Below are 14167 nucleotides of genomic sequence, written 5' to 3'. Positions count from 1 at the left end.
CCATTGTTTTGTAAGCCACTTAGACACACTTGTACCAACTGAAGATTTTATATCTGTAAACGTCAGGCAAGTTGGTGTGATGTTCTGGATGTGTATAAAAGGTGTCTCTTGTGACTTCATCAGCAGTAAGTGGAGACATAAACAGCTATAAGCAATTCACATTAGAGTGTTTCCTAATGCAATTGGTCCATAGTGAGACTAACTGAAGACTTCGAGAATAACCTTTATAAGCCCTCTAACCTGAATTTACTGTTTCCTGTTGCATATAAGTTAGTCCTTAAGATCAGTAGGATTTTACGTTCCCCCATATTTCTAAACACTGCATCTGCAAGAATACACATGTATTATGCCTTTGGAATTAGATCTATTATGTTTTCTGGGAGCACAATGGAATAAATATATTAACAATAGTTGGTATTTGAATATTGTGATGACAAACAGATAGGAAGACATGGGGCTCAGATTTATCTACCTTTTGATTTTAACTACAGTTACCAGAAACCTATCTATAGAATGGTGTTCTGTCTTTGCTGTCCCTTGTTTCATATTATCTGTATCTTAAAACTAGTTTTTTAAAAAAATTTTAATCAATTTTAACAAGTACAGTTGATAAAAAACAATTTCTATGTAGCTTTTTTAAAAATATCAAAAGCATATTTTAAATTGTATTTAGGCCTTTTAAAGTCTCCAGGGTCCTGTAGAATGTGTATATCTCCTACATTGAGAAAGCTCAATAAATGAAAGTAGAAACTTAGACATTAGTAAATTAGGAGATTGTCATAAAGAAATATTACAAGACTTTATAACTGGACTTCTTTGAAATGGAGAGTATTGTTGCTGCGTTAATGGCATCTTATTTGAAAATGCTTATTATACACTGCTTTTTAGGAATATATTCCTTACAAAAAATGAGTTTCACTACTTTATTTCCTAGATTTCAGTAGGAGACATTCTGTACAAACGTTATCAGAGATCTGTATTGTATCTTTCCATATTATTAAGCATTGATTTAAAATGCTTATATGTGGCCCAGTTTTGTTTGGGCCTACAAAAAGTAGTAATTTAATTGAAATGTACAGAGACACTGTTATAACCCCCATATTTTCTTTTTACTAAATTAAGTTTTTAGTCATCTGTCAACTGTTGTATGCAGTTTTTTAAGAACATTGGATTTATCTTAAATATTAGAAACTAGTCATGAAAATCACCAGTTAGTTACCATTATTTCACACACATCTGTGTGTGTGTGTGTTTGTGTGTGTGTGTACATTATGTTTATACTAAATAAAAGCCTAGGACCAATAGAAGGGTTCTGCATCAGAATAAAAATTATGCTAAAGCTGTGAAGTGGGGATTTCAGCAGCTGCTACACAATAGATGCCTGAGATTACTTTTGTATCCGTTTTTTTCTCTCACTTTACAAAAATGTTTGAAATCCTAAATATTCTGGCATGTAATATATAAAAATAGTTATGAGTTGGTGGTATCGGAGAATATTCAGTACATAGCTTATGTGATAATTCAGATCATTGTGCTGTCATTTAAGGATGTAAGAGACCATGGCCATTTATCTCTCTAGTTAATATCTTATAAACTGTACTCAGATAGAGGCATTTTCCTCATGACGGGAATACTGTGGTACTAAAGAAAAATAAAAATCCACTTACATTATCTCATTTATCCTCATATCTAGGGCAAGCTTTTTCAGAAGTGGAAATTGAGACTCCATTAAATGACTTGCCCAGAGTCATGTAGGTTTAGTGGCAGAACTGGGATTAGAACCTCAGTCTTTGACATTATGACCTCCCACTCCTCCCCAGTGTACTGAACCCATTGGAGCTCTGGAACATTTCACCATAAATGGATACGATTTTCTATATAAATCAGTTATGTTCAACCTGTAGCAAATGTGAATAAGTTTTCCTCAATAATAAACAAAATTAGTGAGATTAATTGCAGTAAGATTAAGTGATGACACTTATCAAGTTGCTAATATAACCTGATACTCTTCCAAGGGCTTTTATTTATTTTATCTGATTGAGATCTCTTATTGTCCCTGTTTCACAGATGAGGAATTTGAGGCACAGTGGTAAATGAAGTAAGATGACAATAATTTGGATTCTAAAGAATGAGAAAATCTGCTTTTTTCTGGTCTCAATAATCCCTGCCTGCTTCAGATTGCAAAGGAATTTAGAAGTCGTTAATATCTTAGAGGACGATAGGGAACACAAGATGAATCTATCGATTGTTAAATAAAAAGAGCTGGTAGTAAAAGTCAGGCAGAACAGGAACCCATTATTTAGAATAGAATCAGTGGCTCTCGGGGTGTGGTACCCTGACCAGCAGAAGCAGTAGCATCACCAGAGCACTTGTTAGAAATCTGAGTTCTTGGGCCCCATTTCACACCTACCGAATCAGAAACTTTGGAGAAGAGGCCTAGGCAATATTGTATTGATTTCGATTAACTTGTCCTAAGTTGAGTGAGACTAAAATCTTCAAGTTAACATAGAGTCTCTTGGCAGTAAAAATTTTTATTCCCAAGAATATCCTCTGAAAGAATTTCAAGCAGTGAGCAAGCACAAACTGTAACTTTTAAGACCTTCTAAAAAGCAGTTCAAAACAACACACTGATTTTGGTGTGAATTGCAAACTAAGGAACACATTTCTAATGGCTTACCTTTCAATGCAATCCTACATGGTTCTACATATGTGCTTCTTTGAATGTGTTTAGGGGGTTGGTGGTGATGTGTGGGCGATGGATTACAGTTCCTCAGTTGAACAAAACAGAAAGATAAATGAATTTTGTCTCCTGAGATCATCTAGGGCTGACCTTCTAGAACTGGAGGCACGATTATGCTTAGGGTTTCTGACAGTATTATAATATTCTCATAGAACCTTATTGAGCCAATCAGGTTTTTTTCTCCCCATGTTACCCATGAGGAATGGAACAGACAGGGGGTGTTTAAGAGGCTTGCCTCATGTTTTACAGGGCTGCAGTGGAGCGGCAGGGAAAGGGAAAAAAATAATGAGACATCTGAAGACAAGACAAAGCTTCCCTCCGCCTCCAGCCCCCTGCCCTGCTCTTTTATTCCTAACAGAGCCTGAAGCAGCAGGATGGTGATTCACAGGGTGAGGCATGCAATCCTCATGGCCCTCCTCCTCTCCTCACATGTCCTGCCCCATCACCTCACACTGCAGTCACCATAGCTCTTGAAGTTTCAGTTTTACTATGTTTATTTTTAATGTGTATTTGAATATTATTATTTATCATATAGTTACTGGTTTTCATTACGTGCTTTTTAAGGAATTGTGCATCTCTGCGTGTGATTTTTATTTTCTTGCGGTCAGATTTTTGTCCATCAGAGACTGAAGTTGTTGATACATAAATGGGAGTTCATGGGGGAAAGGAGTGATATATATCACTTTATAATATAGCTTACATTTCTGTAATGCATTTCTTGTGTTTATTGATGAATACCTGTATATCCTTTTTATGTGTCTCTGTGTCCGAGATTGCGTGTTTTAGTAGTTGCAATCAGATAAGTTGTTCTTTCTCATCTGGAAGTTCTTTGCTACATTAGCCGTAATTTTGGCCAGTGAGAAAAAGGGGAGGGAGGAGGGTACAGAGGATTGGAGGAGTGGTCACAGAAAGCTTCCTCTACAGGTGAAACCATTGTCTTAGTCCTTTAAAGGACAGGGGTGGAGAGGGAAAGGGGGGTAGAAGAAAGGTATTCTGGCTCAGAGGTGCAATTTACGTGGAAATTAGGAAATGAAACCTAGCACACTTATTTTATGGAGTTAAAATCAACTAAGTGTAGCTGTATTAGTATGGCACGAATAGTGCAAATAGCTATGACCTGGGAAGTAAGCCAGATCCTGAAGGCTTGGATAGCTATTGAAAGAGCTTTCTAGGTTTTACTGACTATCTTGCACTTCCCAAGCAATACATTGTATTCAACTTGCACTGTAATTTTTTTGAAAGGGGTTGAAAGAAGGGAGGAGGAAAAGGGTAAAAATATTGGATATAATGCATTATTTTTACGCTTTTAATTTATTATACGGATATTTATACCATGTACAAGGTGTCGTGTTAGACATTGGGAATAACTGACCTTATTTCTGCCGTTTTCCTAAAAAGATGACGTGTTGGCTATTTTATCCTCTTCCTACAGAAGTTCCTTTGTTGGATATATTTCAATGTAGATTCAAGACACTTAGAATCCCAAGGTTTTGATGTTTCCCACCACATAGTAATCATTTAGTATATAAATGTTATATTAATTGCTTTTAGAGCTAGAAGCGTATTTAGTGCAAAAGATGCAGGGTACTTGCCATGTTTAAGAATGTTCTGTGTGTGCCTTTGTGAAGTGAGATATATATGTAGCATAAGTGATATTTTTCTTAAAAAGAGGTAGCAAATGCAAGTGTGCAGTGTTCTTAAACTAGGTCATTCAAACATGTAATTCCTTAAAATTGAGACAACTGTATAGTTTTCATTTTTATTTTGAAATCATTTTTGTAGCTCAGTTTTGAGAGAAACTCTAAGGATCTAAAGTCTCAAGAAAGAGAGGTATCCTGTTAGCACAGATTGGTCATAACCCTACTTTTGAATTTACAGTTACAGTCAGTGCTTGACCTGCAAACCATTCCAGATGCTAGTGTGAACCTCTTATATTTTGGAAAAGTAAACATACCTTATATGTAGGTTTTGTTTGGTAGGTTGATTTGTGAACCGATTCAGTTTTTGATATGTGTTTTGATACTCGTGTTATCCTAAGGATATCCTATGAAGAATATCATGTGTGCAAGCACATTGATATATGATTATATTTCTTTATTCAAAGAATATTTCCTATAAGTTCTTACTTTAATTGATTAGCAGTGAAAGATCAGAAAATAAACTTTTAAGATTGGTTTTTAAATATTAGGAATTTTTAGGGGCGCCTGGGTGGCTTAGTTGGTTAAGCGTCCGACTTTCTCTTAGGTCATGATCTTGCGGTTTGTGGGTTCGAGCCCCGCGTCGGGCTCTCTGCTGACTGCCAGCTCAGAGCCTGGAGCCTGTTTCATTCCGTGACTCCCTCTCTCTCTGACCCTCCCCTGCTCATACTCTCTCTCCTAGAAATAAATAAAACATTAAAAAAATATTTTTTAAATATTAGGGATTTTTGAAACTTGGTAGTAAACAAGCTACACATTTGAGACTTAACAGAATAAAGCATAGTTTGAATTCATAGTGGAATTTACCTCTTACTTTTTTTTAATTAAACAAAATTTTTTTAATGTGTATTTTTGAGAGAGTGAGACAGAGTATGAGCAGGGGAAGGGCAGAGAGAGAGAGAGGGAAATACAGAATCCGAAGCAAGCTCCAGGCTCTGAACTGTCAGCACAGAACCAGACGCGGGGCTTGAACTCATGAACCGTGAGGTCATGACCTGAGCATAAGTCAGATGCTTAACTGACTGAGCCACCCACATGCTCCTGGAATATACCTGTTGTAATTCAGTGGAGAATATTTTCTGTCATGCTTTGTTTTTATAGAAATGTTCTTTTCTTATAACTGGTTTGTTATTTTGTGGTAATTTCTGGACTTGAGTTGTTATTTCCAAAATCTGTCTTGTAAACCTCAGAAATATTTATGTTCTGCAAAAAAACTCAGAAGTAGCAACTAGTATTTGTACAGGATTAAAAAAATTTTTTTTTAATGTTTTATTTATTTTTGAGAGAGAGAGCGTGAGCAGGGGAGGGTCAGAGAGAGAGGGGGACACAGAATCCAAACAGGCTCCAGGCTTTGAGCTGCCAGCACAGAGCCCGACTGGGGGCTCGAACCCACGGATGGTGAGATCATGACCTGAGCCGAAGCCGGATGCTCAACCGATTGAGCTACACAGGCGCCCCTGTACAGGATTTTTAAAAACCAGCTTGCTTTTTTATGCAACCAGTATTCATATAGGATTGTTCCATAATATGATATAATTTAAATATTTTAGTGCTGTTTTCCATAATTGTATAGTTGCATTAAGTTTTTAAAAATCGTTCTGTAACTGGGAGTAAAAAATCTATCAGTTATTGTTTTGTAAGACAGTAGAAAATAAGCATTTAGGTGGGGATTTAGGCATTAGGGATTTATAACATCTTGTGAAAGATGTTATAATTCTCAAATTCTGTTATTTGATATTTCACTTACTATAGTTCAAAATAAGTTTCTATAGTATTATAATTAGCATTTCTTGGCTATACTAATCAGTTATTTTATTGAATGTTTATGGTACCTGTTTAATAGGGAAGGAGACTAGTATTAAAGTTCTAAACCTTGTAGAGTTAAAGGATCAATTAAAATAATGTATGTGTTAGCATTTTGCAAACTGTTTTATATTAGGTGGTTTCTGATTGCAAGCAACAAAAGACGTGATTGAGACTCCTCTTTAAAATAGGGGTACTTGTTATATATCACATAACAACAAAAGTCCAGCAGTGTGGTAGAGATGAGGCTGTGCTCTCTTGAAGTGGGCTCCCTCAAGCCTTCAGCTTTGTCCTGATGCTGACTTCATCATGTTGACAGTGGCAGCTTCTGCCCTTACATCTGCACATAGCATCATCGATGGCAGCATTATCCAGTAGAGCTTTTTGTGGTGATGGAAATGTTCTATATCCATGCCGTCCAGTAGCTGTTGAGCATTTGAAGTATAACTAATATAACTGAGGAACTGTATTTTTAACTTTAATTAAGTAACCACATGTGGCTAGTGGCTACCATATATAGAGGCACCAATATAAAGCATTAGAGATCAGTTGTTTCTTAGAGTTGCCAACAAATGTTCTAAAGTTAATTCCATTATACAGGTGTAGATGACACGCCTCCAAACTCCTCACTGAAGTACACCAATCATGGTGGGGAGGAAGTGGAGAGTGCTTGCTGGCTTGTGCTAGCCTGATGCTCCACCTCTAAGACGTACTCTAAAGCTGCAGTAATCCAGGAAGTTGCACTTGAACAGGGACAGACATGTAGCTCAGTGGAATGGAACACCGAGCTCAGAAACGGACCGTATCCTTATGGATAATTGATGTTTGACAAAAGTGCTCAGGGAAATCAATGTGAAAAGGAAACTTTTTAACAAAAGACAGTGCTAGAAAAACTGGGTATACATACCAAAAAAATAAGCCTCAGTGTTTACTATACATTATACACATTTTTGTAGAATAATTTGTATATGTGAGTTATAAAGGTGAGGAACAGACAGATCGGGTGTAGTTGATAGAGTTTCTTGAATACCAGTCTGTGGCATTTGACATTTGCCTCATGGACATTGGGCAACCCTTGGTGGTGTTCAGAAGTTTGGGTACTCAGACAGTTATTACAAGAATACTAATCTGGCAGCAGATTTATCAGCATTTTAAAAGATGTTTATAGCTTTTAAAAATAGACTGAGATCCCATCTTTTAATTATGATAAGTCTTTAGTAATGTTGAGATTTTATGAAGAGGAATGCTATCCCACTTGGTTTGAATGGGGAAGGGTGATTAAAGTGGAGGTTAAGTCTTTGTTCTAAAGATGATAATATATTGACATGTCATACTTTTTCTCAAGTGATCTGTAAGAAATTTAAGAGCACATCATATGTAAAGAATGAAATATTTAGAATTTAATCATAACGTGAATGTGCTCAAGTATTTTTTTATAAATCTTTATAATATGATCTCCTTTAATGCAACAATTTGAGTATTTCTACTTAAAATCACTTCATTATTATTATGAAAAAAAATGACCAAAATTACTGTGAAAAGGAGTTTATGTGTTATAAGAAGGTTTGGAAACCCTGATCTAGTTCTGTACTTTATTTAAATGCTAAGAAAGCGGGAGTCAGACAAAGCAAAAGGCTTATCCAAGGTCTTAAGAGTATGCAGTGACAAAACCACAACTTAAATAATGTTTTCTTGAAGACCGTGGATCTACCTCTGAAGACTGTGGAACTTCTGAGGCTAGTCTTTGCTAAAGATCATTACTATTCTTCCCAGTGGATTCCCAAAGATACAGCACACAGCTTAATAATGACCTATAAAATTAAACTACAAGCAGTGTTGCTTACTTCAGTGGTAACTAATTTATGATATTCTTAAAACATCGTTAGATGTTACCCAGAGCTATAGGGACAAAAAACAGAGTATGTTTACATGGAAATAAAGTTCAGGAATGAAGGGGATGTAATTCTCTTCACTTTGTAACACTGGAAATAATGCCTTTATCTCTGTATTGCCTCATCTTCAACATTGATTCCTAGCATGTAGTATTTCCAACCTTTACAGAAGTAAACAGACTTAAAAAAGTACAGGTGCTTCTGCAGTAATTAGCTGTTTATGTGTTCCTGGAAAGCCTCACAAACTCTAAAACCTGTGCAATTTTGTGTTCTAAGCAACACAAACTAAAAAATAACCAGCAATTTAAAAGAGAGTTGGAACTGCTCAGTGAGGTAACTTAGTGTGTAGTTAGTGGCTATCACAGTAGGTATTATAAATGCACAGAATTACTTGAAGAAACACGGGCAACACTTTAATTAGGATGGAGATAGTGGGTCAAAGGACAGTGCCAATGGCAGCGTAGCGATGAGCAGTGGAGGGTGAAGGGTTGCCATTTAAGTGAGCATGGGAAATACTACCACCTGCAGCAGGGCTGGGAGTGCTCCTGGTAAGTCCTCCTTTTCAATTTTCTTATAATGCACATCACACTCCTGCTGTCTGGAGGTCTTTTCCTTTCCTGCTAAACATTATACTTTTGTTCCAACTTTCCTAGTGCCTCTGGCCTAGGAAAAATCCAGTGCACCAGAGTGACTTCTTTATTATTCTGACACCGTTCCCTATTTACCAGTTTCATATCACCTAATTTACATTCCCAAACATATTGTGGTGGAGCAGACCATATTGTTTAATCATAGAAGGGTGTTTTGGTCTTTTTTTTTTTTTTTTTAAGAGAGCATTCATTGCTTATGTTCATCTGAATAAGTGGCTGCTATATATAAAAGAAAATTATTCAGAGAGGGGGAGGTTGTATTATTTTGCTAGTTTCTTTTAGGGTATAAAAGAAAGCTGTTTTCATAGATTCTCTTGGCTTTTATGTCATGTAGTTCTGTTCACTGATTATCATAATATATCTGGATATAGGACTCCATAGGTATGAATTCCAGTGAGATTATTCATAATCACAGTAAAGATTTATAGCATTTTCTGTAACCTGCATAAAGTGCATTCACATTGCCTGGTATCTTTATAAATCTTTTCCTGTGAAATTGAATGTTCCGTGAGGTAACTTAGTGTAGGTAGTGGGTACCACAGTGGGTATTAAGAGAAACCTGCGGGGCGCCTGGGTGGCTTAGTCGGTTAAGCGTCTGACTTTCGCTTGGGTCATGATCTCGCGGTTCGTGGGTTCGAGCCCCGCGTCAGGCTCTGTGCTGACTGCCAGCTCAGAGCCTGGAGCCTGTTTCATTCTGTGACTCCCTCTCTCTCTGACCCTCCCCTGCTCACGCTGTTTCTCTCTCTCTCTCCTAGAAATAAATAAAACATTAAAAATAAAATTAAAAAAAAAAAGAGAAACCTGAGATTAACATTTTTTCTGTTCTTTTTATTGAGATAACAATTTACAGACCATAACATTCACCATTTAAAATTATACATTAGTGGTTTTTAATATAGTCACAAGTTCATACAACTGTGAACACTAATTCCAGAACATTTTCATCGACCCAAAAAGAAACTTGGTACCCAGTAGCAGTCATTTCCCAACTCTCCTCATACTGGCAGCCACTAAGCTTTTTTCTGTTGTCTATGGATTTGCCTATTCTGGGTATTTCATATAAATGGGATTATATAATATGTTCTCTTTTGCGTCTGGCTTCTTCCATTTAGCATAATATTTTCAAGGTTTGTCCATTTTTTAGCATGTATTAGTACTTCATTCCATGGCTGAATAATATTCCATTGTATGGAAATACCACATTTTGTTTATTCAGTCATCAGTTGATGGACATTGGATTGTTTCCACTTTCTGTTATAAAAGTGTAGCTATGAAATTTTTGTGCAAGGTTTTATTTGGGCATGTTTTCATTTCTTTTGGGTATCTCCCTAGGAGTGGAATTTGCCAGGCTATATGATATCTCTGTTCCACATTTTCCTTTTAAAAAAAGGCAAAAACATTATCAAAAAACTTTATGGATATCATTAGAAAATGTTTGGTTCATTTTTTCCTAAAAAGGTTGATTTTCTTATTTCTGTAATGTTGGACCAGGTTATCTGGACCAACCCTTCAGCTGAAGACAATTAAAAAACTAGGTGAATTGTACAAAAACTTCTTTACAGCATCAAAGAACTATTAAGGAACATGCCAACCCAAAATCTAAAAAAGGTAAGAACCTAAAAGGTAAAGACGTATTTAAAGCTCTGGCCACCCTGAGTCGTTTTCCCATCTGGATAAAGCAGTTGAAAACTAAGCTTCAGATTTTGTTGGATCCAAAGGCAAAGGGCAAGTCATTACTTCCAGGTTTCTGAGCCTAACACATTGTCTCCCATATCAAGCTGGAACCTAAGGAAGAAGGAAAAATCCACTGCCTTTTTCCTACTGCAGAAGATTGCAGAGAGGTCTGTTGTACTGAACAGATTGGAGAAAGGAGAATAAGAAAAGAAAGAGAACCTGTTTGTCAGAGGTTGTAAAACAGTACCAGCATTGTGTGGAATCACTGGCCAAAGTCACAAAATGCAAGAAGTCCAAGAAAATTTTTGCCCCAGGTGCCTGGAAGAATCAAATTTATATACTTTTTGAAGAAAGACACCTTAATTCTAGGCATCAAAAATCTCTTTCAGGTAACTTTTCAAAACCATTGAGCATCCATCGTACAAAGATGACCAACCATAAAAGAAAACAAAGCACCATAAGCAAATTGCAGCAAGAAAGAGCAGGAACTGATGTGCCTGGGTGGTTCTGTTAAGTATCCAACTCTTGATTTTGGCTCAGGTTTGTGGGTTCGAGCCTTGCATTAGGCTCTGTGCTGACACCACGAAGCCTGCTTGGGATTCTGTCTGTCTCCCTCTCTGTCTCTGCCCTTCTCCTGCTTGCTCTCTGTCTCTCAAAATAAATAATGATAAACTTAAAAAAAAAAATAGCACTGACACCTAAATACTTCAGATACTGTTGTTATTATACATAGATTATAAATAATTTCACTGTTTTAATAAAGAAGCTTGCAAATATTTGCCAGAAACAGGGAATTATAAAAGCAGTGATATAGCAGATTTGAGTGAAATACTCAGAGCAATAAGAAAAAGCCTCAGTAACCAAAATGAAAAACTTAGGAGACATATTGGAAGTGTATTTGACATAGTTAAAGAATTTGTGAACTGAGAAATGTTATCTGGAAGCTCAGCAGAAAGGGATGAAACAGTGGAAAATAGAAGTTGTTGAGAGGAAAGGAAGATTGGTTAGAAATTTTAACCTAAATTTTTTTGGGCATTCTGGCAGGAGGGGAAGAGAGGAGAGAATGAATATGAATGGAGCAGATACAATATTTGAAGACATAAGGACTGTTTTCCAGCATTGATTTAAGTGACTCAGCAACTCCTATACAAAGTAAAAACAAAACAACAACAACAAAAAACCCAAACATAGGTATAATGAAACTAAAGCAAACAAAAGACAAAGAGAAAAACCTTCGAACAGATTATCTTCAAAGAAGTGCTGACTCTAAGTAGCATCAAATGCAAATCTGTAGTCAGTGCAATGATACCCTAAATGTGTTGAGAAGAAGGTGGAAATTGGATTCCAATATAGAATTCTGTATCCAGAAAAAATATCTTCAAGAATGAAGGCAGAATGCCTGACTTGTGCTTCTGGAGAATGCCCCCTGGCTGGCAGCATGGAGGCCTCTCAATGCCTGGAGTTTCTGTAAAAGATGTGAACCAACAGGAGTTTGTCAGAGCTCTGGCTCCTTTCCTCGAAAAGTCTGGAGAGCTGAAAACCCCTCAGTGGGTGGCCACTGTCAAGCTGGCCAAGCATAAAGAGCCTGCTCCCTGCAATGAGAACTGGTTCCACACACAAGCTGCCTCAACAGCACAGTACCTGCACCTCTGGGGCAGTGCTGAGGTCAGCTTTGTGGCCAACATCTACCAGCAACTTCAGATAAATGGGTTCATGCCCAACCATTTCAGTAGAGCCGCCAAGAGCATGGCCCACATGGTCCTCCAAGCCCTAGAGAGGCTGAAAACAATGGAAAAGGACCAAGGTGGGGGCTGCAAACTGACACCCCAGGATGAGACCTATCTGGACAGAATTGCTAGACAGGTGGGAGCCTCCACCTAGAATCATCAGAATAAAAGCTAGGTTGGGGGTGCCTGGGTGGCTCAGTCGGTTGAGTGTTTGACTTCGGTTCAGGTCATGATCTCACGATTCATGGGTTCGAGCCCCACGTAAGGCTCTGTGCTGACGGCTAGCTCAGAGCCTGGAGCCTGTCTCAGATTCTGTGTCTCCCTCTCTCTCTGCCTCTCCCCTGCTCATGCTGTCTCTCAGAAATAAATAAAACGTTAAAAAAAAAAAAAGCTGGGTTAATAAATTGCCTTGTTCGTTTAAAAAAACAAAACAAAACACCTGTGTATCAGTTTTCAACTAAACCACCTCAGGCATTTGAAAAAACGGGTCCAAACCAAGTCAGACTGCTATGGTAAGAAAGCAGTCTTCAATGGAAGATCAGATGACCTTCATAACATTCATGCGGACAGTGACCCATATCTATTTTATCAGTGAACCTCAGAACATAGTAGGATGCTCTCAATAAATTTTGTTGGATTAAAGGGAAAAGAAGGTAAATTAAGTCATTTGTGCAGTTTAAAAAACACACACACGCAGAGGGATGGTGAAAACCAAGAGGCAAGACTTTTGAAGATGTACTTTCCTGACTTCACAGTGCACTGAGAATCAAGTTTTTCAAAATATTTATGTGTGGAGATTTACAACAGAATTACATTATTTCTGTTGATAAGCTGAAGCTGCTAGGCTGCCCGATATTCAGCTTCTGGGAGTTAAGTGTCCCAAAATTGTTGGTTTTGCTTGGGGTAACAGAAGGAAGTATTACTATTTACTGGGATCTTTGCTATCAAACTTAGGGGTGTCATAGAACTGGATAAGGCTTTAAAATTCAAAGAAGCCGTAGTTTGAACACCACACTTCTTACTGAAGAAGATATGAATAAGATCATGGAGGAACTAGAGAAGGACCCCAAAGGCCTGCCAGCAACTACCTGCAAAAGAATGTGCTCTCTTTCCAAGGTTGAAGTGGTTTCTGATCACAACCCTTTCTGCATTCTCCCTTTTATTTGTTGACTGATTAATGCAGTCTATTGAACCAGCTGAACTAAAACAGTATAGTGGAAAGAACATTGGACTGGATCAGAAGATTTAGATTCTAGTCCCAGTTCTGCTACTTAATAGCCATGTGATGTGATAGGGTTGAAAGGAGAGTACTTGGGTCCCTCCTAAGCTTAATATTATTCCCTGTAAAGGTAAGAGGTGAACTAGATTACAAAGATACCATTTAATTTTTTTTCAGCATCTGTTTTAACACACTTTTTCATGCACATAAAATCTCAGGATCCTATTGTGCTTCAAAAATTTTGACTCCATGGTCAAATTTCCAGAAAAATACAACCTAACAAAATGGAATAATAAAGCTATAGACAACCTGAATAGTGTTGTTGTCAAATTTCCACAGAAGAGCTTCAAATCTAGATGGCTTCATAAGCAAGTACTAACAGATTTTTAAGGAAGAAATAATGCCAATATTTTACAAATTTCTTCCAGAGAATAGAAAAAGAAGAAACTCTATTTCCCCCGTTATATGGAGCTAGCCTAACCTTGATAGCAAAATCAGCAAGTAGAGTTCTAAGAAGAATCAGAGGTCATCCTCACTGAACATAAATGCAAAACTAAACAAAACAGACTACTTCTTTGAATTCATATCTTTTTTTTAGTGGAGAGACTATTCACTTTGATTCATTTTCTCTTTTGCTCAGGCATACATATAGACTCCTTTTGTGGGTGGCCTTGTGACTAAGTTGGCCAATGGAATGTGAGTAGAAGTAATAACATGCTACATCCAGGCCTGATCTGCAAAATACCTCCCACATGATCTTTATAT

General features: G+C 37.2%; 2 protein-coding genes across 5 annotated transcripts in view; both read left to right on the top strand.

Annotated features, from left to right (window-relative positions):
- MEF2A (myocyte enhancer factor 2A) overlaps positions 1-14167 on the top strand; it is a 152970-nt gene that overhangs the window by 89172 nt on the left and 49631 nt on the right. The window lies entirely within an intron of this gene.
- Positions 11909-12337, top strand: LOC120233684 (40S ribosomal protein S19-like). Its single transcript, XM_039235055.1, has one exon. It carries the CDS (start codon positions 11909-11911, stop codon positions 12335-12337), a length of 429 nt encoding a protein of 142 aa, XP_039090986.1.

This window comes from Hyaena hyaena, unplaced genomic scaffold, assembly GCF_003009895.1.
Source record: "Hyaena hyaena isolate Hyena2069 unplaced genomic scaffold, ASM300989v1 scaffold_95, whole genome shotgun sequence".
In the NCBI taxonomy this organism is placed as follows: Eukaryota; Metazoa; Chordata; class Mammalia; order Carnivora; family Hyaenidae; genus Hyaena; species Hyaena hyaena.
This window is presented reverse-complemented; position numbering and strand designations above follow the sequence as displayed.

Coding starts and splice junctions, on each gene's coding strand:
- LOC120233684 (XM_039235055.1), top strand. CDS start 11,909: ATGCCTGGAGTTTCTGTAAAAGATGTGAACCAACAGGAGTTTGTCAGA.